At 45.0% G+C, this 27,500-nt stretch overlaps 1 protein-coding gene across 7 annotated transcripts in view; it reads left to right on the forward strand.

The window, feature by feature from the left end:
• Window positions 1–27,500, forward strand: part of LOC110491833 (sterile alpha motif domain-containing protein 11) — a 101,084-nt gene that overhangs the window by 57,443 nt on the left and 16,141 nt on the right. For all 7 annotated transcript variants that reach the window (XM_036946729.2, XM_036946731.2, XM_036946730.2 and 4 more), the window contains exons 5-7: window positions 1,907–1,999; window positions 7,989–8,150; window positions 19,722–19,866. In XM_036946729.2, the coding sequence (XP_036802624.2) occupies window positions 1,907–1,999; window positions 7,989–8,150; window positions 19,722–19,866 (400 nt within the window). The remainder of the gene's footprint in view (window positions 1–1,906; window positions 2,000–7,988; window positions 8,151–19,721; window positions 19,867–27,500) is intronic.

Consider the following 27,500-nt stretch of genomic DNA (forward strand, 5'->3'; position numbering starts at 1 on the left):
GCTCCGGCACCCTCTCCTCCGTGTTGTTTTGGGTCGACCTCTGGAATCAGTTCAAATACTCTGGGAGGTGCAGACAAAGGATCCGCTTTGGGAATGTCGTATTCCTGGTCGTTGTGCTGGTAAGTTGACGTCTCTCTGATATCCAATAGTTCTTCCCGGCTATATGTAATAACACTTAAGATTTTCTGGGATAACAATGTAACAAATAACACATAAAAAAACGAAATACTGCACAGTTTCCTAAGAACTTGAAGCGAAGTTGCCATCTCTATCGGCGTCATCTTTGTTATCAAAGATTTTTACAATCATTCTTTAGATTTTGCATAGCATAGTTTCTTCTTCTTTTTGTTTGGTTTAGTTACGTGATTTCTCAATTCACTGTATGTTTGACAGGCTGCTGTGCTGTCAGACTTACAGTATTTGCTATTCCCTTCGCCTCATCCCATACAGCCATACAGTTTTTCAATTCATCATCTATCCATGAGGATTTGGCAGTTTTAACAGTCAGTTTTGTTGATGGGCACAACCGGAAAGTTAGAGTAGCAATGGTCGGAAGGAAGCAGTTGCATTTGGCTTGGCCGGCAGTATGAGAGGAGACAGAGAGAGAGATAGAGAGCGAGAGAGAGAGAGAGAGAGAGAGAGAGAGAGAGAGAGAGAGAGAAAGAGTGAGAGGAACCCTTGAATTGAATTGAGAGAGAGGAAGAGACAGAGAGACAAAAAGAGAGGGCGAGAAAAATGACAAATGGCTTCTTCCTTCCTGCTCGCACCACATGCTTTGCACTCTGCATCCCCACCCACTCTTATTAGGCGGATATTGATTTGAGGTCTGTTTGAGGCCAGGATGGGGGATGGAGTTGGAGAGGGGGGATAGAGCGGGGTTGGTGCTATAATTGTACAGTAGATGCTCTCCTCTCTGGCGGATTGGGGGGGGGGGGGGGTTAATGTGAGACGAGAGAACTCCCCCATGACCCCGATTGGAGGAGTGTTCGAACGCACCTGCAGGGTAAATAGAGAGGGAGAGAGAGGTGAAGAAAGAGGAAGAGTGTGTGTTTGTGTTTCAGAGAGAACGTAGAGAGAGAGAGAGAGGGAAACACTCAGGGGAAAGAGGCAGAAAAGGAGAGAGAGGCATGACACAATTTGTGATGAAACGAGGACAGAAGGTTGACTTTCTCGTGACTCTGACTGCTCCTCTTTGACTGCGAGGTTTGGAGCATTCATTCTTATAAGTAATAGCACAAACAAAGGCTTTTGCGATGACTGACGAGGGCAAGAGAGAGAAAGAAAGAAAGAGAGAGAGAGAGAGAGAGAGAGAGAAAGAAAGAAAGAAAGAAAGAAAGAAAGAAAGAAAGAAAGAAAGAAAGAAAGAAAGAAACAGAGAAGGAGAGAGAGAGAGAGAGAGAGAGAGAGAGAGAATGTAAGAGAGAATGTTAAGAATAGTGTGGATGAGAGAGACAGAGCGAGAGAGAGAGAGAGAGAGAGAGAGAATGTAAGAGAGAATGTTAAGAATAGTGTGGACGAGAGAGACAGAGCAAGAGAGTCACAAAATTCCCTCTCTTCTCACGCACACACACACGCATTCATGCACGCACGCACGCACACACACACACACACACACACACACACACACACACACACACACACACACACACACACACTTGTGAGTAACCCAGGCAGATCTGTCATCCTCTGGAGCACAGGGCCCCTCTCATCTTTGACAGAACAGGCACACCTTCAGGCGCCCGTGGCTTCTCCCTCTCTGTCCCTTTCTCTCTTTTTCTACCCATCTCTCTCTTTCTCTACTCATTCTCTCTCTCTATCTATCTATCTCTCTCTCTCTCTCTCTCCCTCTCTCTCTCTCTCTCTCTCTCTCTCTCTCTAAGCACCAACCATGTATTTTTGTTCACAGATGACCCTCTAGGCAAGAGGAGAGCCTACTCCCCCAACAGCAGCAGCGAGTGCCCGTCAGACAGCAAGAAGTCACGCAGCGTGTCCCCCAAAGGTAAGATTCCATGTGTGTGTATGTGTGCGTGAGTGTGTGTGTGATGTTACTGATGTGCTGAAATGTGTTATGTTTAACCTGAGAAGGAAATGTAATATAAAGAAGTTTGGTGGACAAAGAGGTGTTTGCGAGAAGGATAGAGGAGGGTAGGGATGGAGAGGTGGAGGTAGAGGAGGAGTGGAGCGTCATTGATTTACAGGAAGGAGAGAAGCTGGGTGTGAGCTGGTGTTGAGTGACAGTGTTGGTCAGTGTTACAGAGAGGTCTCTGTACGCACACACACACACAAATAGACATACGCACACCAGTAAAGGACCCTCAGAGAATTTCATACAAATAAAATAAAACTATGCTAAATATAATCACGTCACCAAATAACTGATTAAAACACACTATTTTGCAAAGATGCACCATGTTGTTACTGGACGATAGCTAGCTTCCGTCCTCTTCTGGCTACATTGACTTCAATACAAAACCTAGGAGGCTTAAGGTTCTCACCCCCTTCTATAGACTTACACAGTAATTATGACAGCTTCCAGAGGACCTCCTCCAACCTATCAGAGCTCTTGCAGCATGAACTGACATTTTGTCCACCCAATCAAAGAATCAGAGGATTCATCTAGTACTGAAAGCATAAGCTACATCTAGCTAGCACCGCAGTGCACAAAATGTGGTTAGTAGTTGACTCAAAGAGAGACAATAGTTTAAATGAAGGAGAAGCAAGAGAGAAATGGTGCCGATTCTGTTGACAAGCGGAAACAAAACGAGGATAAACTTACCTGAATTTGTCCGTCTCGTCTTTGTCTCGTTTGCAACTGTTGGACTAATGCTGACACCCTATATTAGCTAGATGCAGGCAAGAGAGTGCAAGGCGATATTGAATGTCCACTGTCCATGTGTCAGTCTGTCAACTCAAATTTGTCTCTCGACCTGTGTGCACCTACGTTGTAAACTTTCATTCATAGCCCAGGTTGTAGCAACCTCATGATGGTTACAGGGAAAATGTGAGTGTCATGTAGTAGCCTAAACCTATCACTGTTACATTGAACTGGGTGAATGGAATATGAATGAGAGTCACCCAATATCCCGTAATAGAAATAAGGCCGTGCTCATGAAAATAAATAGTTCCTTCCTCGTCTTAAACGGCACCGACCGCCCCTGGTGCACATACACACACATACGCGCGTGTGCGCACGCACTTGACACATTCTCGCTTTACCTCTCACAGCCCCTTGCATTCTCCCCTGTTAGGGCCGGTTTATACTTTGTCTATTGACATGTCTGTAGACAGTTAGAATGCGACAAGTGTCGCTGGTCAAAACAACATATCATTTATACTCCGGTGGAATGTCTGTAGACCGTCGCTGCCACTGTCCGTTTCCTCTTCGCAGACACATAAAAAAAAAAAAAGTTTGACTGTGAACCTGTCGCTGCGTCCGTTGTCATGGTTACCCGACAGACCCCAATGATAAAAGTTCTCCGGTAGAATGGATTGCTTTTTTTTTTCTTCACACTCACGACTGCAAGCTTTTTTCTGTCATTTCCTCGCCATTAACTTGTAAATAATCATCATGTCGTGAGTTCATTTTCCTGTAATAATGAATGAAATGTGCCTCAGTTAAGACGTTGTGATGTGGTCATTATTTCAACTGTCTGGCCAGGCAGCTGGCTGCCATAGGTCATTCTCACTATCTTTCTCTACAAGCTCGAAACGAACCAAAACATTGTTTAGAAAGTTGCTTTCAGTTGCCTGGTTTGCTAGATTAACATACACTAAATTCATTGTTAAACGGATGGGTTTATTGGTGTTAAAATACACCAGTTAGGTTATTTTGGTCCACCAGGCTGCTGATGTCATGCAGCCTGTCGTTTTTGTGTGTATACTTTTTCATTACAACAATGACAAGTTTGGTGTCAGACGACAATAGAATGTTCATGATGTCACTGCGACAACCGTCTGTAGACATGTTGATAGACCAACGGTAAACCAGCCTTTAGAAAGAAATGTACAAGCCATCAGGAATGGCAACTTCCTTTCCTTACCTCTCTCATCCAGTCGCTTCCCTCCCATTCATTTCACCCTTATGTGGAGGGAAACTGGCGTCCCTGCGAGGAGCCGTCATGGCCACCCTGTCTTGTCTCTGGTGTCCTGCCTGGTTTCCTCAGTCATTGATGCATCATACAGCAGGCACAGTCAAGGGCAGCCCACCCCTATACTGCCCGTCTCTAAGGCGACACAAATAACATGCATGCACATACACAAAGACAGCATAGGCCGCATACACACAGAGAGACAGCGCACCACACACAGATGAAAGCACACACGCACACAGACAAACACATTTATGTTCGGTCTTCCATCAGTACTATCCACTCTTTCTGTGCATCTTAGTTAGTCATAACTTTAAAAGGTCATTGTTTCAAACGTAGGAAGGAATAGCAGGAATAGGTGTGAATAGCTTACCGTAGAATAGGTGTGAATAGCTTACCGTAGAATAGGTGTGAATAGCTTACTGTAGAATAGGTGTGAATAGCTTACCGTAGAAAAGGTGTTAATAGCTTACCATAGAATAGGTGTGAATAGCTTACCGTAGAATAGGTGTGAATAGCTTACCGTATAATAGGTGTGAATAGCTTACCGTATAATAGGTGTGAATAGCTTACCGTAGAATAGGTGTGAATAGCTTACTGTAGAATATGTGTGAATAGCTTACCGTAGAATAGGTGTGAATAGCTTACTGTAGAATAGGTGTGAATAGCTTACCATAGAATAGGTGTAAATAGCTTACCGTAGAATAGGTGTGAATAGCTTACCGTAGAATAGGTTTGAATAGCTTACCGTAGAATAGGTGTGAATAGCTTACCGTAGAATAGGTGTGAATAGCTTACCGTAGAATAGGTGTAAATAGCTTACCGTAGAATAGGTGTGAATAGCTTACCGTAGAATAGGTGTGAATAGCTTACCGTAGAATAGGTGTGAATAGCTTACCGTAGAATAGGTGTGAATAGCTTACCGTAGAATAGGTGTGAATAGCTTACCGTAGAATAGGTGTGAATAGCTTACCGTAGAATACGTGTGAATAGCTTACCGTAGAATACGTGCTTCTCACCATCTTTTTCTAATTGTGTTATCACTGAGTAGTTTAAATCTGTCCGTGGTGAGTTGATGTATACATAATGTTGAGGTGTGTGTGGAGTAGAGTGGTGCTGTGCTGTGCTGTGTTCAGTGACTTTTGCCTCGTGCATGACGTCTGACCTGGCTGAGCCTTCACTAGAGCCATAGACATTAGAGTATCCGCTAAAGCCCCGTTCACACTGCAAACCTTAATGCTCCAATCAGTTTTGTTTTCAAATCCGTTTTGTAATATTGACTTTCCAAACAGCAAGTTACAAATGGCCAAAACGGATTTGTGTGTGTTCAGACAGCAGTCATTTTCTGACATGGGTACGCTAGTTGTCATGGTAATGAAGGGTGTGTTCTGCAGGGGTGTATGCTAATTGGTGTTGGTGCTCATGCTTCCTATCACTCAGAAGTTATGTAGCAAGCTAAGATGACCAATACAATGCCTAATATGGATGTTTCCCAGTTGTTTTGAATGTTCAAAATCATAGTATAAGAACAGTGCCTCTTTCAAAGCCTCAATGGAAAAGTTGATCCAACTTTCAAAACAAGTCTTTTTTGAAAAGGCACAGCAGTCAACTAGCTAGCTGTGTAGCGTTCTAGTGCATTCACTAACAATTAACAGGCTAGTTAGCTACCACATGTCAAACTGTCAACAGAGTAGCTAGTAGGCAACAGAGTAGCTAGTAAGCAATATAAGAAATAATGTTCTAAAAACCACTTTAGATTTGACCATTCAGACACAAGTCGTATGGCCCGGAATCAGATTTGTATCTGACTTCAAACCACCTACGAAGGTGATTTAAAATGTGGCTTGAAATATCCGATTCCATTTGCTGTTTGGCTGTTCAGACTGCAGGAAAAAGAACAGATTCAGACCAGTTCGAAAAAGTATGAAAATGCATGGACTCATACATAAGTCACTCTGAATAAGAGCGTCTGTTAAATGACTTAAATGTGTTGCTTGCGTGTTTGTGTGTCTTGCAGCAGGAGTGGTTGATTAAATAAGCTGTAGAACACTGCTGGTCTAATGGCTCAGCCCTCTGAGCTTCATCCTCGTGTGTCTGTTCCTTCTGTCTGAGGCACCTCTCCGTAACACTTGATGGGTGAACATAATGACCCAAGCAAATGGAAAAATAGATATGAGATAAAGAGACAGATTGGGAGCTGAAAGAGAGAGAAAGATGGGGGTTTGTTGGCACCCCTTGCAGAGCTTATAAAGAGAGAAATTCAGACAGGCAGAGACAAGTTGACACACACACAGACTCACGTTATTACACACAATAATAAAGGCACAAATCAACTTTAACTAAGACAATCATGCAAACACCACACTGCCCATAAGTAGAAATAAATGTGTCTGCAACACACGCGCTCACACACCACACGCACACACACCTGAGGGTCCCTGGGTGGGTGGATTAGTTGGAACTTGGCGGGGGAGACAGAGACAGCGTGCTTATCCTCCCCCTTCCCCCTTTCCCCCTTTCCCCTTTCCCCCTTCCTTCTTCTCTTCCTCCCCTCCTCCCTCCCTTCTCTCCCCTTCTCCCACCCACGCCACTCTTTCTCGCCTGCCTGGGGCCAGGCTCGGATTTCAATTAGGAGATGGTAAATATAACCCCCTCATCCTCCTCCTCCCCCTCCTCCACCTCCTCTTCCTCCTCCTCCTCCTCAACTGCCAACCACTTCACCCTCCCTCCCTTCTCTCCCCCAAACCTCCTCCTCCTATACCTTTGACTCCCAGTATCAAGTTACTGCTGCCAGAGCTCAGAGAGAGAGAGAGAGAGAGAGAGAGAGAGAGAGAGAGAGAGAGAGATGAATAAAGGGTGAGAGAGTGAGAGACAGAGAGAAGAGGAGAGAGATAGAGAGAAAGAGAGAGATGAATAAAGGGTGAGAGAGAGGGGGAAAGAGAGGGAAAGAGAGGGAAAGAGAGAGATAATGGGTAGGGAAGGGGGAGACAGGGGATGGAGAGAGGCAGAGAAAGATGGGGGGAGGAAAGAGAGGGAAAGAGAGAGATAATGGGTAGGGAAGGAGGAGGCAGAGAAAGATGGGGGGGAGGAAAGAGAGGAGAGACAATAAGCATCACAGAGAGCGGATATCGCACATCACACATTACAACCAAAGCACAGCGACATCACACCACAAACATACATATGCTCACACATTTCCACTCAGGAAACAGTTCTGTATTCATACAATATAAGATCAGAGTGACTTCTACATTACCCCCACAAAGCTCATTATACTATTGTCCATAGTACACCATTCTGAAATAATTGGTGATTGTCTGCCCCATTCTTTTTTGATGGATTATATTTATTTATGAAGAGTTTTTGCTTCAATGAAAGATAGCTTTGGATTGAGCACCCTGTTTTGGTATTATTTAGGTCATGGTGAGATAGTGGTGGGTTCATGGTGAGTTAATGAGGTGAGATTTTTTGTAATTGTATTTAATGAGGCAAGTCAGTTAAGAACAAATTATTTTTTACCATGACGACCCTGGCCAAACCCTAACCCTGGCAGCGCTGGGCCAATTGTGCGCCTCCCTATGGGACTTCCAATCACAGCCGGTTGTGATACAGCCTGGGATCAAACCAGTGTCTGAAATGACACCTCTGCACTAAGATGCAGTGTCTTAGACCGCTGCGCCAATCGGGAGCCCGAGCAATGTGAGATAATTATGAGTTATTGAGATAGTGGTGAGTTAATGGTGACATTCGTGGTGAATTCATGGTGAAATTGTGGTGAGTTAATGGTGAGTGGTGAGTTAGTGGTGAATTAATTCATGAGATAGTGTTATTGGTCAACGATGAGTTCATAGTTATTGTTGAGTTAATGGTGTGCTAAATCTCTTCCTGTCCCCCCCACAGAGAACTCCCACACCCCCGTGTTGGAGGGGGGCGGCCACAGTCACATGACCCCGGAGGAGCACTACAGGCGGATTATGTCAGCACTGAACGAGCAGGGCTCCTACGAGGAGCAGCAACAGCGCCTTTACCAGCTGGCCAACAACATGGGTCTTCCCAGCCATGGTGAGACTAGTGTGTTTTTTGTGTGCTTGTGTGTGTCCACCTAGACACGCGCACACGTGTGTGTAGGTGGATGCTGTCCTAGTCAGGGTCTAGTCGTGAAGCCTAACCTCCTCCTAAACATCCGCTCGTTATATCAGAACTTCAGGATTCAGTCACCTAACTACACACACCTCATTTAGGCCTGTCACACACCAGAGCTATACACACACCTGACCCTACTCAACCACTGCTAATGGTAACCCCGGGGTTGTGGCCTTTTCTCCTGTGGCATCTGTTTGTGGGTATGCCACCATGCCAGTGTAAATCTCCAGCATGGAGACTGCTGTCATTTCTATTTGGGGTGCCAGCCGACCCAATGTCAAAATGTAACTCTGGGTGATTTGTGACCGATGCTGTGCCCGGTCACAACAACACTCCTAGCCGACACACACGGATGCCGCTATCAATCCACTGCTCACTCACTGGCTGTCAGCCAACGCTGTAAATCTCCCAATACCATGTCAACCGTGAGTGTGTCCTTTTTCTTAGGGTTCTTTTTCTTTCTTCAGAAATGTACATCCGTTAACTTATGGTAAAACTGGGTTGGAACTGGAAAGATCGAATATGAAAATTGGGGGGACAGTAAAACATGTGGCAGGGTGTATTTCCGCTTCGCCACCACTTTCAACTTGCGGGGCCTCAATTGTTATCCTTCCCTCTGTTTTTAAAAGAATGTAACATTAATTGCGGCCAGGATTTACAACTCCCTTTGCGGTAGCATAAATCGAATCAATTTCACATCCCAAACGTAGTTTGAGCTACTTTTATTTTTATTTGATTAGCAATGATTTTTAATTACAGGCTGCAAATCTAAGGGGCGAAGCCTATAAAGGCTTTAATGCCCCCCCCCCCCCCCCCCCCCCCCCCCCCCCCCCCGCATCTGAGAAGAATTAGGCTGAAGTGCAATGCATTTTGGGAGTTCAATGGCCCAAGGTGCCATATTCTCCCCGTTTCCTTTCCCAGAAGGCGCTCTGTTTTTAATACAGACACTATGGCGCAATGCAGACATCTCGTGGGGATGCTCTCTCTCTTTTCAGTTTCAACAAAATCCTCTATTCTCTTTTCTGTCCACATTCCTTTTTATCTACAGTTTATTTATGCCCTTCGAGGTGTAAAATAAATAAATAAGGTTAGGGGTTAGGAGTTAGATAGAGATAGAGAGAGAGCGAGAAAGAAAGAAAGAAAGAAAGAAAGAAAGAGAAAGAGAGAGAGAGAGAACATTTTAAGGAGAGTGAGAATGGGAAGAGATGAGTGAAAGAGGTAGAATTGCCTTTCTTTAGAGCAAGACAAGTAAAAAACAACAGGATGCATGCTGATGATTCATTTATGATGTGTGTGCCTTTTGGCAGTAATATCCAGGAAATAATAAACACATACTTGTGCCATTTAAAACACACACACATGTGCACACACACTCATGCGTGTCTACTGTTACCCCTAAGCACATGATAAAACATCACCGGCCAAGGCATTTCCAACCCATCCAAGTCTCCCAAGTCTTTGGTGTTTCTGATATGCATCCTGGATGCTGCACCTGCTGGGTGCCTTCATCAATCCACAAGCCTGCTTTCCCCCAAGTTAGGCAGAAAAAACATACTTTGAAACTTTAACTTTCAGCTTCAACACTGAAAAGAATTGATGCTGTATAGCCATTGTTTAGCTGGAATGGAACATTCGTATCCTGTATATTATATATATTCTGTATATATGTGGTTGTCTCATGAATGCGCTTATTTGAAGTCGCTCTGGATAAAAGCATCTGCTAAATGACTAAAATGTGAAATGTAAATGTTTTACAAACAGATCTCATATCACTGGACACATTTTTTTTGTTATTAAATATTGATGTCACAAATGTATCATTTGTACAGTCCTTTCTAAGCTGATTGTAAAACCTAGCAGTACTACATATTTCTTTGAGAGGGAGTTGGATATATAGCATTTTGCCCCCCCCCCCCCCCCCAAAAAAAATGTGTCTCTCTGAAATGAACCATCAAGTGACAGATTTTAAACAAATACATGTCATGATTAGATAGTGAAAAAACACATCTATTTCCTAATATCTTTAAACAATAAAAGCTCATTTACCAACGTTTCTGAAAATTGATATATAGTGTTTTGGAACAAAAATTTAACAAAAATATTGAACAAAAATATAAATGCAACATGCAACAATTTTTAATGGTTTTACTGAGTTACAGTTCATATCAGGAACTCTCTGGTGGCCATTCCTGCAGTCAGCATGCCAATTGTTGACATCTGTGGCATTGTGTTGTGTTACAAAAATGCACATTTTAGAGTGGACTTTTATTGTCCTCAGCACAAGGTGCACCTGTGTAATGATCATGCTGTTTAATCAGCTTCTTAATATGCCACACCTGTCAGATGGCTGGATTAACTTGGCGAAGGAAAAATGCTCACTAACAGGGATGTAAACACATTTGTACACAACATTTGAGAGAAATAAGCTTTTTGTGGATATGGAAAATTTCTGGAATCTTTTATTTCAGCTCATGAAACATGGGACCAACACTTTACATGCTGCGTTTGTATTTTGTTCAGTGTAAATTGTACTATTGTTTAATTATTTTTCTGAGTAGGCTTCTGTTGCCATGTTTCTGACCCTACAGCACCTATATCAATCCACACTTCCTCTTCTCTTTTCCTCTGTTTGTAATTCTCTATTTAGCAGAAGATTGGTTGTAGTTCTACCTTTTTTTCTCTCACTTCATCGCGCAGGGAATCCCAAATCCCAACTGCACCGCCTCTCAACTACCCCCCTTCCTGTCCTCTTTCTGTCTGTCGCTCTCTCCTCTGAGGGGATGGGGTGGAGGTGTGACAGAGGGATGGCCCTGTTTGTTCCTGGAGAGGTTGATCTGAATCGCTCCAGTGAGATCCCCCTTGACATTGACCTGAGCTCCGGTGGGCCCTTGTGACTCTCCTCTCCCACTCTCTCACACACCTCCCTCTCCCCCTCCCCTCTTTCACACACCTCCCTCTCTAAGCACAGGGGTTGCTTTTATATTCTCTCTTTTTTTCCACTCTCCTTTTGTTTTCTCTCTCTCCGACTCTCCATTTCGCCTTGGTCCCTGCAGAGCATCCTTTCATGTGTTTGAAGTGGAGTGTACGAAAAATGAAAGTGTGTGTGTGAAGGGGGTGAGAAGTAGCAGAATGTGGGTGTGTGAAGGGGGCGAGAAGTAGCAGAATGTGTGTGTCAGGTGTTGTTTCGGGAGGCTCTCGTTGGACCTGACGGGGGGGGGGGGGCAGGGGTGCTCCCCCTCCGCTTTTCTCTCTCTCTCTCTGTTATGATGAAAGGAGTGAAAAGAAAGGGAAGAGGGGTTGGAGGAGGTCAACATGGAAGAGGAGGAGGGCTTTGTTTTGTCTCCTGTACTTCTGTCCATTGCTCCCCTAGCGGGGCTGCACTGTCTATCATCTAGTCATTAAGATCGGCATGGTAGGAACACATCTTGAAATGCCCATAGTTAAAAGCCTGGGAGAAAATACTTCATCCGGCTCTTGTTTTTCCATATAACATCTTACTTGTTTATACCATTGGCTTTGGAAATAGATTTGCATCCCAAATGGAACCCTGTTCCCTATGTAGTGCACTTCCTGAGTTACTTATTTTCAAAAGGAGCATTATGTATTGTATACGGTGCCATTTGGAATGCATATGATTCAGTATACTTGCCAGTCCCCAATCCATCATGAGCCTGGCTGGGCTGTATCAAGGGAATAACAGGAATAATTGAACATTCTCCCTTGGTGGAAAGCCCAGTTTAATAACGGGTGGGATTTCTGCATAATTCTGAGAAGAGATGCGAGGAGATAAGGAGGACAAAAGAGGGATTAGCAGGATGGGTCCAGAGTGGGACCTCCCAAAACAACTGTTTGTGTGTGTGTGTGTGTGTGTGTGTGTGTGTGTCTGGGACGATAAACCAAAAATGAGCAATACCAACCATACCGATCTCTTATCGCAGGCATTTTGCTGATATCGTTCATTACAATAAGCACCCTATACTAGAGAAATTTGAAGTTTGAAATAAAATATATATTTTTTAAACTGCGTCATATTGTTAGAAACATATCATTCTATTTATCGTTATCGCATCAATTCAGGCATTTTATCTCAATATGTATTTTTGTCCATATTATCCAGCTCTAGTGTGTGTGTGTGTGTGTGTGTGTGTGTGTGTGTGTGTGTGTGTGTGTGTGTGTGTGTGTGTGTGTGTGTGTGTGTGTGTGTGTGTGTGTGCGTGTGTGCGTGTGTGTGTGTGTGTGTGTGTACGTGTGTACGTGTGTGTGTGTGTACGTGTGTGTGTGTGTGTGTGTGTGAGTGTGTGTGTGTACGTGTGTGTTTGTGTGTGTGTATAGGTGTGTGTGTGTGGAGGGAGGGGGAGTGGTCTGGCTCTCCATTTCTGTACCCCCTTCTCCCCTCTTCCCCTCTCGGTCCATTGTGTAGTTGTGGTGGGCTTGTTCCCCCTTGGAGGCCACAGCCCCAGATGACCCTTCTTTAGCCTACATGAAAGAGAATAATGGAGAGCGAGAGAGACACACCACCAACTACACTTACCTTGGTCTGACTATAAGTTCATCTGGGCGGTTTGACATGGCCATAAAGTCTCTAACAGATAAAGCTATATTGCAAATAGAAAGACTCTAACCCACCAATTAGAATGTGGCTTATATTATTTGACTTTGTCATAACTCCAATCCTTCTACATGGCAGTGAAATATGGGGCCCCCTTAACAATTTAAAATGTACATCATGGGATAAAAGCCCCAATTTTATACATGGAATTTTGTACAAAATATTCTCAGTGTGCACAGAAATGCCCCAAACCTAGCCTGTAGGGCAGGACTTGGGACATTGCCCCTAGCACTCCAAATTGAGAAAAGAGACTCACCTAACACACCGTGATACAGAATATTATCATCACAAGGCTTTGTTATGGAAACACCACAACCCGGAGAGGGACCCTTTAGAGCAACTAGCCCAGAAGCACCAGCTAAATTCAATTATACGACCCCAAATAACAACATTCTAACAAATAGAAATCTGCAACCAAAATACACACACTAATTATGGGCAAACAAAACTCAATTAAATCACAAACTTCAATGTTACCAAATTCTAAATAGAGATTTGAAAAAGGAAGACATTACAATGTATAGACTCAGTGACCATAGCCTGGAAATAGAGAGGACGTCATAGAAAAACAAAGATCAGAGAAGAAAGACGATTTAAGCACGGTGGGTAAAGTACAGAGGGAGCAGCACTTCCTGCTCCACTGCTCAAAATATGACTCAATCAGAGGTACTTATTTCATGAAATGTGAAGAAAGAATTCCAGGATTTGTTGTTCTGTCTGTCGAGGAGAAAATCTGCATTTTGATAGGATAAAACGTAAACAGTAGATCTTGCTGCAGATGATGTCCTGGCCTGTCATAATATGAGAGACATCATTTCCCACCATGTCTTACACGAGCCCTTGTAGATTCCCTTTTTCAATTGTTCATGTTTCTTGTCTTTTTGTGTATCATTCTACATGTCCCTGGTTTATGTTGATATACACATAATTATTGTTGCTCAAACATATTGGTAATTTATGTAGTACATCATATACATTGCTTTGCCAACAGTGGCAACCACCCGTTCATGCCAATAAAACATTTATTGAATTGAATAGAGAGAGAGAGAGAAGAGAGAGAGAGAGAGAGAGAGAGAGAGAGAGAGAGAGAGAGAGAGAGAGAGAGAGAGAGAGAGAGAGAGAGAGAGAGAGATGAACAAAGGAGCAAATTATATTTAATGTTCACCAAAGTTGCCTGGGTTTGCAGGCTTTTGCTCCAGCCCTACACAATCACATCTTATTCAGATAATCAAGGGTTTGAGGAACAGCCGATTTGTAGAATTTGGTGTAGGGCCAGAATTCAATCCTATTGCCCGTTGTTGACAATGCGGCTTTTAAAGGTAATGTTCCCACATTCACAGAGATTGCATTCACTTTAACCACTGCAGATGGTGGCTCAATCAGAAATGACCTTACCTTTAAAAGGGTGCATTGTCAGCAGTGCTCCACATATTGTATCCCATCCTTGGTCTCTATGTGAGAGTCCAGGCAGTGTAAATAGGGCTGGGCGACCATTGTCAACATGAGGAACTCATATAGGTGAAGTCTCTGTCCTCAACCCCCAACCTTTGGTGAAGTCAAATCAAATCAAATGTTATTGGTCACATACACGTGGTTAGCAGATGTTAATGCGAGTGTAGCAAAATGCTTGTGCTTATAGTTCCGACAGTGCAGCAATATCTAACAAGTATTATCTAACAACTCCACAACAATACCTAATACACACAAATCGTAAGTAAGGAATGGAATAAGATTCATAAATATAAATATATGGATGAGCAATGTCAGCGTGGCATAGACTAAGATGCAATAGATAGTATAGAATACAGTATATACTGTACATATAAGATGAGTAATGCAAGATGTGTAAACATTATTCAAGTTGCATTATTAAAGTGACAAGTGTTCCAGCCTCTCTGTGCTAGCTAGTGATGGTTGTTTAACCTCTTGATGCTAGGGAGCACTATTTTTATGTTTGGAAAAATAACATTCCCAAAATAAACGGCCTATTTCTCAGGATCAGATGCTAGAATATGTATTTAATTGACAGGTTAGGATAGAAAACACTCTAAAGTTTCCAAAACTGTCAAAATATTGTCTGTGAGTATAACAGAACTGATATTGCAGGCGAAACCTGAGGAAAATCAAACCAGGAAGTGGCTTCTATTTTGAAAGCTCCATGTTCCATAGCATGCCTTCGCTCCATTTAAAGGGATATCAACCAGATTAATTTTCCTATCGCTTCCTCAAGGTGTCAACAGTCTTTAGACATAGTTTCAGGCTTTTATTTGGAAAAATTAGCGAGAAAGAGAACATTGCGTCAGGTGTTCTCATGAGTTTTGCTTGCGCAACAGAGTTTGGGCAGCCACTGCCTCTCCCTCTCCTACTGATAGTGACAGTTGCGGTTGATATATTATCGATTATATATTTTAAAAACAACCTGAGGATTGATTATAAAAAACGTTTGACATGTTTCTGTGGACATTACGAAAACTATTTGGAATTTGTCTGCGTTGTCGTGACCGCTTTTTCCTGTGGATTTCTGAACATAACGCGCCAAACAAACGGAGGTATTTTGGATTAAAAAATAATCTTTATGGAACAAAAGGAACATTTATTGTGTAACTGGTCTCGTGAGTGAAAACATCCGAAGATCATCAAAGGTAAACTATTAATTTGATTGCTTTTCTGATTTTCGTGACCAAGCTACTTGATGCTAACATAATGTTTTGTCGAGCGATCGATAAACTTACACAAATGCTTGGATTGCTTTTGCTGTAAAGCATATTTTCAAAATCTGACACGACAGGTGGATTAACAAAAGGCTAAGCTGTGTTTTGCGATATTGCACTTGTGATTTCATGGATATAAATATTTTTAGTAATATTATTTGATGGTGGCACTATGCACTTCAGCCGATCTTGATGACAATTATCCCGCTACAGGGATGGGTAGCGTCAAGAAATTAACAGTCTGATGGCCTTGAGATGGAAGCTGTTTTTCAGTCTCTCTGTCCCAGCTTTGATGCACCTGTACTGACCTCGCCTTCTGGATGATAGTGGGGTGAACAGGCAGTGGCTCGGGTGGTTGTTGTCCTTGATCTTTTTGGCCTTCCTGTGACATCGGGTGCTGTAGATGTCCTGAAGGGCAGGTAGTTTGTCCCTGGTGATGTGTTGTGCAGACCTCACTACCTTCTGGAGAGCCTGGCGGTTGTAGGTGGTGCTATTGCCGTACAAGGTGATGATACAGCATGACAGGATGCTCTCAATTGTGCATCTGTAAAAGTTTGTGAGGGTTTTAGATGACAAGGCAAATTTCTTTAGCCTCCTGAGGTTGAAGAGGCGCTGTTGCGCTTTGGGGTGAACAGGGAGTACAGGAGGGGGCTGAGCACACACCCTTGTTGGGCCCCAGTGTTGAGGATCAACTAAGTGGAGATGTTGTTTCCTACCTTTACCATCTGGGGGCGGCCCGTCAGGAAGTCCTGGACCCAATTGCACAGGGCGGGTTTGAGACCCAGGGCCCTGCGCTTAATGATGAATGCTGAGCTGTAGTCAATGAACAGCATTCTTACATAGGTATTCCTCTTGTCCAAATGGGATAGGGCAGTGTGCAGGGTGATGCCGATTGCATCGTTTGTGGATCTTTTGGGGCGGTAAGCAAATTGAAGTGGGTCTAGGGTGACAGGTAAGGTGGAGGTGATATGATCCTTGAATAGTCTCTCAAAGCACTTCATGATGACAGAAGTGAGTGCTCCGGGGCGATAGTCATTAAGTTCAGTTACCTTTGCCTTCTTGGGTACAGGAGCAATGGTGGCCATCTTGAAGCATGTGTTGACAGCAGACTGGGATAGGGAGAGATTGAATATGTCCGTAAACACACCAGCCAGCTGGTCTGCGCATGCTCTGAGGACGTGGCTAGGGATGCCGTGTGTGTGTGTGCCTCAGGGTTCCAGTTTCCTAGGATCCCTCCCTTATCTCTCACCCCCCCACACATACACACACACAAACACACCCTGTCTGCCGCCAGTTGAGTCCCCAGTGGCCCAGCAGAAGCAAACAGATCGATACACCAGAGCTGGGCCACATTAATATCTGTCGCTCCACCCCCGACCCCAGCACCAGCTCAACGACCCAGTACACACACACACATACACACGCATGCGTACACACACACACATACACACTCGGTAAAAGAGGTACATGCTCTACACATACCAGTGGCGGAAATGGCCCCTGGATCTGTCTAGTTTAAAAGGGGGGGATTGAGGAGGTAGAGGTGGGAGAGAGAGAGAGAGAGAGAGAGATAGAGAGGGAAAGACAGAGAGAGAGAGAGAGAGAGAGAGAGAGAGAGCGAGAGAGAGAGAGAGAGGGAAAGACAGAGAGAGAGAGAAGGGTGAGAGGAGGTAGAGATGGGGAGAGAGAGAGAGAGAGAGAGAGAGACAGAGAGAGAGACAGAGAGAGAGAAGGGTGAGAGACAGAGAGACAGAGAGAGAGAGAGAGAGAGAGAGAGAGAGAGAGGTGGATTTTCTCTTTAACCTCTCTGGGACCGTTCGGGACGTGAGTGTCTCACCTCTCAACAGCCAGTGAAACTGCAGGGCGCCAATTCAACAGAAATCAGAAATCTCATAATTAAAATGATAAGTAAAAGTATTTTACACCATTTTATAGATAAAGTTCTCGTTAATCCAACCACAGTGTCCGATTTCAAAAATGCTTTTCGGCGAAACCATTGTTAGGTCAGCAACTTGTCACAGAAAGCATTCAGCCATTTTCCAACCAAAGAGAGGAGTCACAAAAAGCAGAAATATAGATAAAATGACTCACTAACCTTTGATGATCTTCATCAGATGACACTCATAGGACTTCATGTTCCACAATGCATGTATGTTTTGTTCGGTAAAGTTCATATTTATATAAAAAATCTGGCGCGTTATGTTCAGTAGTTCCAAAAACATCCAGTGATTTTGCAGAGAGCCACATCAATTTTACAGAAATGCTCATAATAAACATTGATAAAAGATACAACTGTTATGCATGGAATTTTAGATCCACTTTTCCTTAATGCAACCGCTGTGTCAGATTTCAAAAAACATTTTACCGAAAAAGCACACCATGCTATAATCTGAGTAGAGCGCTCAGAGCCCATACATATATCCGCCATGTTGTGGACATTAGTCAGAATAGCATTATAAATATTCACTTACCTTTGATGATCTTCACCAGAATGCCCTCCCAGGAATCCCACTTCCACAATAAATGTTTGTTTTGTTCGATAATGTCCATCATTTATGTCAAAATAGCTCCTATCATTAGCGCGTTCAGTCCAGTAATCCACATTCATAAAGCGCATTCACTAGTTTCAGACTAAAAGTCAAAAAAGCTCTGTTACAGTTAGTAGAAACACGTCAAACGATGAATAGAATCAATCTTTAGGATGTTTTTAACATAAATCTTCAATAATCTTCCAACCGGACAATTCCTTTGTCTTCAGAAAGGAAATGGAACGTAGCTACCTTTCACGTGAGTGACGCGAGACTGAGCCTGTGGCACTCTGCCAGACCACTCACTCAAAGAGCTCTTATGAGCCCCTCCTTTAGAGTAGAAGCATCAAACAAGTTTCTAAAGACTGTTGACATCTAGTGGAAGCCGTAGGAAGTGCAAAATGACCAATATCCCACTGTGTATTCGATAGGGGCTGAGTTCAAAAACTACAAACCTCAGATTTCCCACTTCCTGGTTGGATTTTTTCTCAGGTTTTTGCCTGCCATATGAGTTCTGTTATACTCACAGACATCATTCAAACCGTTTTAGAAACTTCAGAGTGTTTTCTATCCAAATCTACTAATTGTATGCATATTCTAGCTTTTATGGCTGAGTAGCAGGCAGCTTAATTTGGGCACGCTTTTCATCCAAAATTCCCAATACTGCCCCCCACCCCAAAGAAGTTAACAGCCTCTCATTGGAGGCACTGGCCTGGCCTGGCTGATAATGGGAGTAGAAAAGAGGGGGACAGAGGGAGAACAAGGGAGATAGAGAGCGGGGAGAGAAGGGGGAAGGGGGCAGAGCGAGGAGGAGAGAGACAATAGATGGAGCGAGGACCGATAGATAGAAGACCGAGATGAGAATAGGGATCCTCTTGGCCATGTGGGAAGTTCCTCTATCCTAGGCAGAGACTTCCCATTGCCTGAGGTTTTTGGTTTTCCAATGTTTGCTCTCTCTCTATTCCTCTTCCTATCCACTCTCCATATCCATTGCTCTCTCTCTATCCATCAGTGTGTGCGTGCATGTGTCTCTGTTTTGAGAGTGTTTCCGATGAGTGTGCCACTATTTAGGTATTTAGTGTGTCTCTTCATTGTGTGTGTTTGCTGTATGCTTATTTATGTGCAGACCTGTGCGTTTGTTTCCTGAGTGTCAGGATTATGGCACCCTATTCCCGGGCACTACTTTTGACCAGAGCACATAGGGAATAGGGTGCCATTTGTAAACCAGACGTTCACTCCATATAACTGCAGGACTTTATCGACACCTCCTGTCGATAAAGCTCTATTCACACTCAAATGGCACCCTATTCCTGGGCACTACTTTTGACCAGAGCACATAGGGAATAGGGTGCCATTTGAGTGTGAATAGTGCTGAGAAGTCTACTTAGCAGGGTTTTTAGGCGGTAACAGCATAGGTAAGCAAATATCTTCAACTTATATCACAAAAGCTTGCACTTTTCTATTCTACTGTTCCACTCCCGTTGAGGCTAAACCCTAAATACTCTCCATTTATTTAGATAGAAATGGGGAAAAAACACTTTCAGGATGAGATATAAGCTGTAGGATGTTGGTGCTGGTGTGATTTTCTATGTAGAGTATCACACAGTGGAACTAGTGAATTCTAAACTCTCCCCCTCTGTAGATCTGCTGCGGGTGCGCCAGGAGGCCCTGGCAGCAGTGAGGAACACGGGGGGTATGGAAGCCCACCTCCCCTCAGCAGGCAGCTCGTCAAGCCAGAGACGCAAGCAGGGCCTGCCCCAGCACCGAGACGCCCACTACTCCGAGAGGTAGGCCTGGCTAGCGTACACAGGGATTCAGACACGCTGATGCAAATAGATACAAACACACTGCAAGCCAACCTCATGGTCTCCCTGGAAGCATCACCACTGACCTGCAAACACAGGAAGCACCATGCGTTACCAACTGAGCCCCTCTCCCTCTACCCCCTCTCCCTCTATCCTCCTCTCCCTCTATCGTCCTCTCCCTCTATTCTCCTCTCCCTCTATCCCCTCTCCCTCTATCCTCCTCTCCCTCTATCCCCCTCTCCCTCTATTCTCCTCTCCCTCTATCCTCCTCTCCCTCTATCCCCCTCTCCCTCTATCCCCCTCTCCCTCTATCCCCTCTCCCTCTATCCTCCTCTCCCTCTATCCTCCTCTCCCTCTATCCCCCTCTCCTTCTATCCCCTCTCCCTCTATCCCCTCTATTCCCCTCTCCCTCTATCCTCCTCTCCCTCTATCCTCCTCTCCCTCTATCCTCCTCTCCTCCTAACCCCCTCTCCTTCTATCCCCCTCTCCCTCTATCCCCCTCTCTCTCTATCCTCCTCTCCCTCTATTCTCCTCTCCCTCTATCCTCCTCTCCCTCTATCCTCCTCTCCCTCTATCCTCCTCTCCCTCTATCCTCCTCTCCCTCTATCCTCCTCTCCCTCTATCCTCCTCTCCCTCTATCCTCCTCTCCCTATATCCCCCTTCTCTCTATCCCCTCTCCCTCTATCCCACTCTCCTTCTATCCCCCTCTCCCTCTATCCTCCTCTCCCCCTCTCCTTCTATCCTCCTCTCCTTCTATCCCCCTCTCCCTCTATCCCCCTCTCCTTCTATCCCCCTCTCCCTCTATCCCCCTCTCTCTCTATCCCCTCTCCCTCTATCCCACTCTCCTTCTATCCCCCTCTCCCTCTATCCCCCTCTCCTTCTATCCCCCTCTCCCTCTATCCCCCTCTCCCTCTATTCTCCTCTCCTTCCCCTGCACTTGTATCTGATGTTAGTATTTTACCGTACAGTATACAGTGTTGTATACACTTGTATCTGATGTTAGTATTTTACCGTACAGTATACAGTGTTTGTGTGTGTGTCTGCATGTACGTTTGTCTGTGTGAATACGGCTGAACTAGGGCCCCACCAAATCTCACAGCTGCAACCATCTACCCTCCCTCTTACCATCTACCCTCTCCTGTCCCCTTTCCTCCTCTCCTCCTCTCCTCCTGGCGCTGGCCGCTGTGCCTCCCAAACAAAGCCAGGGCAGTGGGAGTGGGCAAGTAATTGCTTGTCGATTATTTATGTGGCGCGGGGAGAGGCGGGCGATCGATAATGGGCCGGCGGGGCGGCAGCAGGCGGGTTGAGGGGAAGTGTGTGTGTTTGGGGGGCTGGGGGAGAGTTAAGCAGGAAGCGTAGTGGCCCAGGGAGGGTGTGTGTGTGCGTAGGTGGGAGTTGGGGGTTGTACATGTTCCATTTCCAAGCCTGGCATCCTATGTGTGTGTTTGTATTTGTGTATATAATGTGTGTGCGTTTATATATGTTTGTATATTGAGTGCATATGTTTGTGTGTTTGTGCGTGCAAAGTGTGTGCGTGTGTGTGTGTGTGTGTGTGTGTGTGTGTGTGTGTGTGTGTGTGTGTGTATGCGGGTGTGTGTGTATGTGTATGTGTATGTGTGTGTGTGCGTGTGCGTGTGCGTGTGCGGGTGCGTGTGCGTGTGTGTGTGAAGCCCAGCAGTGCATGGAGCTGTGGTCAGTGAGCCGAGGTGGTTCTCCGCCTGCATAGAGAGTAATTAGCCACACAGGACGGGGGGATGTTAACTAGCCATGTGCACACTGCTGTTCCTCCATACATCCATCCATTCATCCACCCTCAGCTCTCTCATCCCTCCAACCCTCCATCAAGCCTCTCTTCCTTCCTTCCTCCCTCTCTCTCTCCCCCACCATTCATTCAACCCTCTTCCTCCATCCATTACTCTCTCTTTCCTCCTTCTCTCTTACTCTCTGCCTCCCTCCCTCTCTCTTCCCCACCATTCATTCAACCCTCTTCCTCCATCCATTACTCTCTCTTTCCTTCTTCTCTCTTACTCTCTGCCTCCCTCCCTCTCTCTCCCCCACCATTCATTCAACCCTCTTCTTCCATCCATTACTCTCTCTTTCCTCCTTCTCTCTTACTCTCTGCCTCCCTCCCTCTCTCTCTCCCGCCATTCATTCAACCCTCTTCCTCCATCCATTACTCTCTTTCCTCCCTCTCCTTATCTTCCTTACTCCTCCATTTCTCACAAACTCTTTCTCTCTTACTAAATTCTAAAGGAATTTTGAGTAAAGAAAATGAGGGTTAACGAAGAAAATGTGTTGGACTGCCCTTCCCTCACTTGGGCAGATCCCAGAGGTCACACAGTGTGTGTGTGTGTGTGTGTGTGTGTGTCCTGTTGGGGGCCAGGTCACATTTTCTCATTGACAATGTTAAAGGACAGGAGATGTGTGAGCTGCCCTTGCCCCTGATAAAACATTGCCCACCAGGGTCTAAGAGAGCTGGAGAGACAGAGGAGAGGGAGGGGGAGAGGTGGAGAGAGAGATGAGAGGGAGGAGGAGAGGTGGAGAGAGAGAGGAGAGGGGGGGAGAGGTGGAGAGAGAGAGGAGAGGGAGGGGAGAGGTGGAGAGAGAGGAGATGGATGAAGAGAGGTGGAGAGAGAGGAGAGGGAGGAGGAGACGTGGAGAGAGAGAGGAGAGGGAGGGGAGAGGTGGAGAGAGAGGAGGAGAGGTGGAGAGAGAGAGAGAGAGGGAGAGGTGGAGAGAGAGAGGAGAGGGAGGGGAGAGGTGGAGAGAGAGAGAGGGGTGGGAGGGAGGGAGGGGAGAGGTGGAGAGAGAGAGGAGAGGGAGGGGGAGAGGTGGAGATGGAGGGGGAGAGGTGGAGAGAGAGAGGAGAGGGAGGGGGAGAGGTGGAGAGAGAGGAGAGGGAGAGGTGGAGAGAGAGAGGAGAGGGAGAGGGAGATGTGGAGAGAGAGAGGGGAGGGAGGAGGAGAGGTGGAGAGAGAGAGGAGAGGGAGGGGGAGAGGACAGAGAGGAGAGGGAGGGGGAGAGGTGGATAGAGTGATAGAGGGAGGGGGAGAGGTGGAGAGAGAGAGAGGAGAGGGAGGGGGAGAGGTGGAGAGAGAAAGGAGAGGGAGGGGAGAGGTGGAGAGGGGGCAAAATATAGAAGTGGAGAGAGAGAGAGAGAGAGAAAGAGAAAGAGAGAGAGAGAGGAGGGTGAGACGGAAGGCATCCCTCCAGGCAGCTCACCTTTCCATCGACCCCCCATCATTGATTATCTAAGGCCCATTAGGGCCTATTGTTAAAATTAATCATTAGGTGGGTCGATAGATTTAGAGCCTGGCTTTCCATTTGTCTGGCCTTAAATGGCAGATCATCCAAAATGGAACACTATTCCCTATATAGTGGACTACATTTGACCAGGGCCCACTATGCACTATATAGGAAAAAAGTGCCATTTGGGGCTAGCTATCTCCAAGGGAAATCCCACTGCTTGGCATGGGAGCCGAAACAGGAGAGACAGGGGTCTGCATAGGGAGAGGGACAGCAGAGAGAGAGATGGTGATACAGAAAGAGAGAGAGATGGTGATAGAGACAGAGAGAGAGATGGTGAAACAGAAAGATTGAGAGATGGTGATACAGACAGAGATAGAGATGGTGATAGAGAAGGAGAGAGAGATGGTGATACAGAAAGAGAGAGAGATGGTGATACAGAAGGAAAGATAGATAGTGATACAGAATGAGAGAGAGATGGTGATACAGAAAGAGAGAGATGGTGATACAGAAAGAGAGAGAGACGGTGATACAGAAAGAGAGAGTGATTGTGATACAGAAAGAGAGAGAGAGATGGTGATACAGAAAGAGAGAGAGATGGTGATACAGACAGAGAGAGAGATGGTGACACAGACACAGAGAGAGATGGTGATACAGAAAGAGAGAGAGATGGTGATACAGAAAGAGGGAGAGAGATAGTGATACAGAAAGAGAGAGAGAGATGGTGATACAGAAAGAGAGAGAGATGGTGATACAGAAAGAGAGAGAGAGATGGTGATACAGAAAGAGAGAGTGATGGTGATACAGACACAGAGAGAGATGGTGATACAGAAAGAGAGAGAGATGGTGATACAGAAAGAGAGAGAGATGGTGATACAGAAAGAGAGTGATGGTGATACAGACAGAGAGAGATATGGTGATACAGAAAGAGAGAGAGATGGTGATACAGAAAGAGAGAGAGAGAGATGGTGATACAGACAGAGAGCGAGATGGTGATACAGACAGAGCGAGATGGTGATACAGACAGAGAGAGAGATGGTGATACAGACAGAGAGAGATGGTAATACAGACAGAGAGAGAGAGATGGTGATTCAGAAAGAGAGAGAGATGGTGATACAGACAGAGAGAGATATGGTGATACAGACACAGAGAGAGATGGTGATACAGAAAGATAGGGAGATGGTGATACAGAATGAGAGAGAGATGGTGATACAGAACGAGAGAGATGGTGATACAGAAAGAGAGAGAGATGGTGATACAGAAAGAGGGAGAGAGATAGTGATACAGAAAGAGAGAGAGATGGTGATACAGAAAGAGAGAGAGATGGTGATACAGAAAGAGAGAGAGATGGTGATACAGAAAGAGAGAGTGATGGTGATACAGACAGAGAGATATGGTGATACAGAAAGAGAGAGATATGGTGATACAGAAAGAGAGAGAGAGAGATGGTGATACAGACAGAGAGCGAGATGGTGATACAGACAGAGCGAGATGGTGATACAGACAGAGAGAGAGATGGTGATACAGACAGAGAGAGATGGTAATACAGACAGAGAGAGGGATGGTGATTCAGACAGAGAGAGAGATGGTGATACAGACAGAGAGAGACATGGTGATACAGATAGAGAGAGAGATGGTGATACAGAAAGAGAGAGATGGTGATACAGAAAGAGAGAGATGGTGATACAGAAAGAGAGAGATGGTGATATAGAAGGGGAGAGAGATGGTGATATAGACACAGAGAGAGATGGTGATACAGAAAGAGAGAGAGATGGTGATACAGAATGAGAGAGAGAGATGGTGATACAGAAAGAGAGAGAGATGGTGATACAGAAAGAGAGAGAGAGATGGTGATACAGAAAGAGAGAGAGATGGTGATACAGACAGAGAGAGAGATGGTGATACAGACAGAGAGAGATATGGTGATACAGACAGAGAGAGATATGGTGATACAGACACAGAGAGAGATGGTGATACAGAAAGAGAGAGAGATGGTGATACAGAATGAGAGAGAGATGGTGATACAGAACGAGAGAGGTGGTGATACAGAAATAGAGGGAGATGGTGATACAGGAAGAGGGAGAGAGATAGTGATGCAGAAAGAGAGAGAGATGGTGATACAGAATGAGAGAGAGAGATGGTGATACAGAAAGAGAGAGAGATGGTGATACAGAAAGAGAGAGAGAGATGGTGATACAGAAAGAGAGAGAGATGGTGATACAGACAGAGAGAGATATGGTGATACAGACAGAGAGAGATATGGTGATACAGACACAGAGAGAGATGGTGATACAGAAAGAGAGAGAGATGGTGATACAGAATGAGAGAGAGATGGTGATACAGAACGAGAGAGGTGGTGATACAGAAATAGAGAGAGATGGTGATACAGGAAGAGAGAGAGGGATAGTGATACAGAAAGAGAGAGAGATGGTGATACAGAAAGAGAGAGAGATGGTGATACAGAAAGAGAGTGATGGTGATACAGACAGAGAGAGATATGGTGATACAGAAAGAGAGAGAGATGGTGATACAGAAAGAGAGAGAGAGAGATGGTGATACAGACAGAGAGCGAGATGGTGATACAGACAGAGCGAGATGGTGATACAGACAGAGAGAGAGATGGTGATACAGACAGAGAGAGATGGTAATACAGACAGAGAGAGAGATGGTTATTCAGACAGAGAGAGAGATGGTGATACAGACAGAGAGAGACATGGTGATACAGATAGAGAGAGATGGTGATACAGAAAGAGAGAGATGGTGATACAGAAAGAGAGATGGTGATACAGAAGGGGAGAGAGATGGTGATACAGAAAGAGAGAGATGGTGATACAGAAAGAGAGATGGTGATACAGAAAGAGAGATGGTGATACAGAAGGGGAGAGAGATGGTGATGGTGATACAGAAAGAGAGATGGTGATACAGAAAGAGACATGGTGATACAGAAGGGGAGAGATGGTGATACAGAAAGAGAGATGGTGATACAGAAAGAGAGATGGTGATACAGAAGGGGAGAGAGATGGTGATGGTGATACAGAAAGATAGATGGTGATACAGAAGGGGAGAGAGATGGTGATACAGAAAGAGAGAGATGGTGATACAGAAAGAGAAATGGTGATACAGAAAGAGAGATGGTGATACAGAAGGGGAGAGAGATGGTGATGGTGATACAGAAAGAGAGATGGTGATACAGAAAGAGAGATGGTGATACAGAAGGGGAGAGAGATGGTGATACAGAAAGAGAGATGGTGATACAGAAAGAGAGATGGTGATACAGAAGGGGAGAGAGATGGTGATACAGAAAGAGAGATGGTGATACAGAAAGAGAGATGGTGATACAGAAGGGGAGAGAGATGGTGATGGTGATACAGAAAGAGAGATGGTGATACAGAAAGAGAGATGGTGATACAGAAGGGGAGAGAGATGGTGATACAGAAAGAGAGATGGTGATACAGAAAGAGAGATGGTGATACAGAAGGGGAGAGAGATGGTGATACAGAAAGAGAGATGGTGATACAGAAAGAGAGAGATGGTGATACAGAAAGAGAAATGGTGATACAGAAAGAGAGATGGTGATACAGAAGGGGAGAGAGATGGTGATGGTGATACAGAAAGAGAGATGGTGATACAGAAAGAGAGATGGTGATACAGAAGGGGAGAGAGATGGTGATACAGAAAGAGAGATGGTGATACAGAAAGAGAGATGGTGATACAGAAGGGGAGAGAGATGGTGATACAGAAAGAGAGATGGTGATACAGAAAGAGAGATGGTGATACAGAAGGGGAGAGAGATGGTGATACAGAAAGAGAGAGATGGTGATACAGAAAGAGAGATGGTGATACAGAAAGAGAGATGGTGATACAGAAGGGGAGAGAGATGGTGATGGTGATACAGAAAGAGAGATGGTGATACAGAAAGAGACATGGTGATACAGAAGGGGAGAGATGGTGATACAGAAAGAGAGATGGTGATACAGAAAGAGAGATGGTGATACAGAAGGGGAGAGAGATGGTGATGGTGATACAGAAAGATAGATGGTGATACAGAAGGGGAGAGAGATGGTGATACAGAAAGAGAGAGATGGTGATACAGAAAGAGAAATGGTGATACAGAAAGAGAGATGGTGATACAGAAGGGGAGAGAGATGGTGATGGTGATACAGAAAGAGAGATGGTGATACAGAAAGAGAGATGGTGATACAGAAGGGGAGAGAGATGGTGATACAGAAAGAGAGATGGTGATACAGAAAGAGAGATGGTGATACAGAAGGGGAGAGAGATGGTGATACAGAAAGAGAGATGGTGATACAGAAAGAGAGATGGTGATACAGAAGGGGAGAGAGATGGTGATACAGAAAGAGAGAGATGGT

This window comes from Oncorhynchus mykiss, chromosome 16 (assembly GCF_057628025.1).
Source record: "Oncorhynchus mykiss isolate SJ-2025 chromosome 16, ASM5762802v1, whole genome shotgun sequence".
Taxonomy (NCBI): domain Eukaryota; kingdom Metazoa; phylum Chordata; class Actinopteri; order Salmoniformes; family Salmonidae; genus Oncorhynchus; species Oncorhynchus mykiss.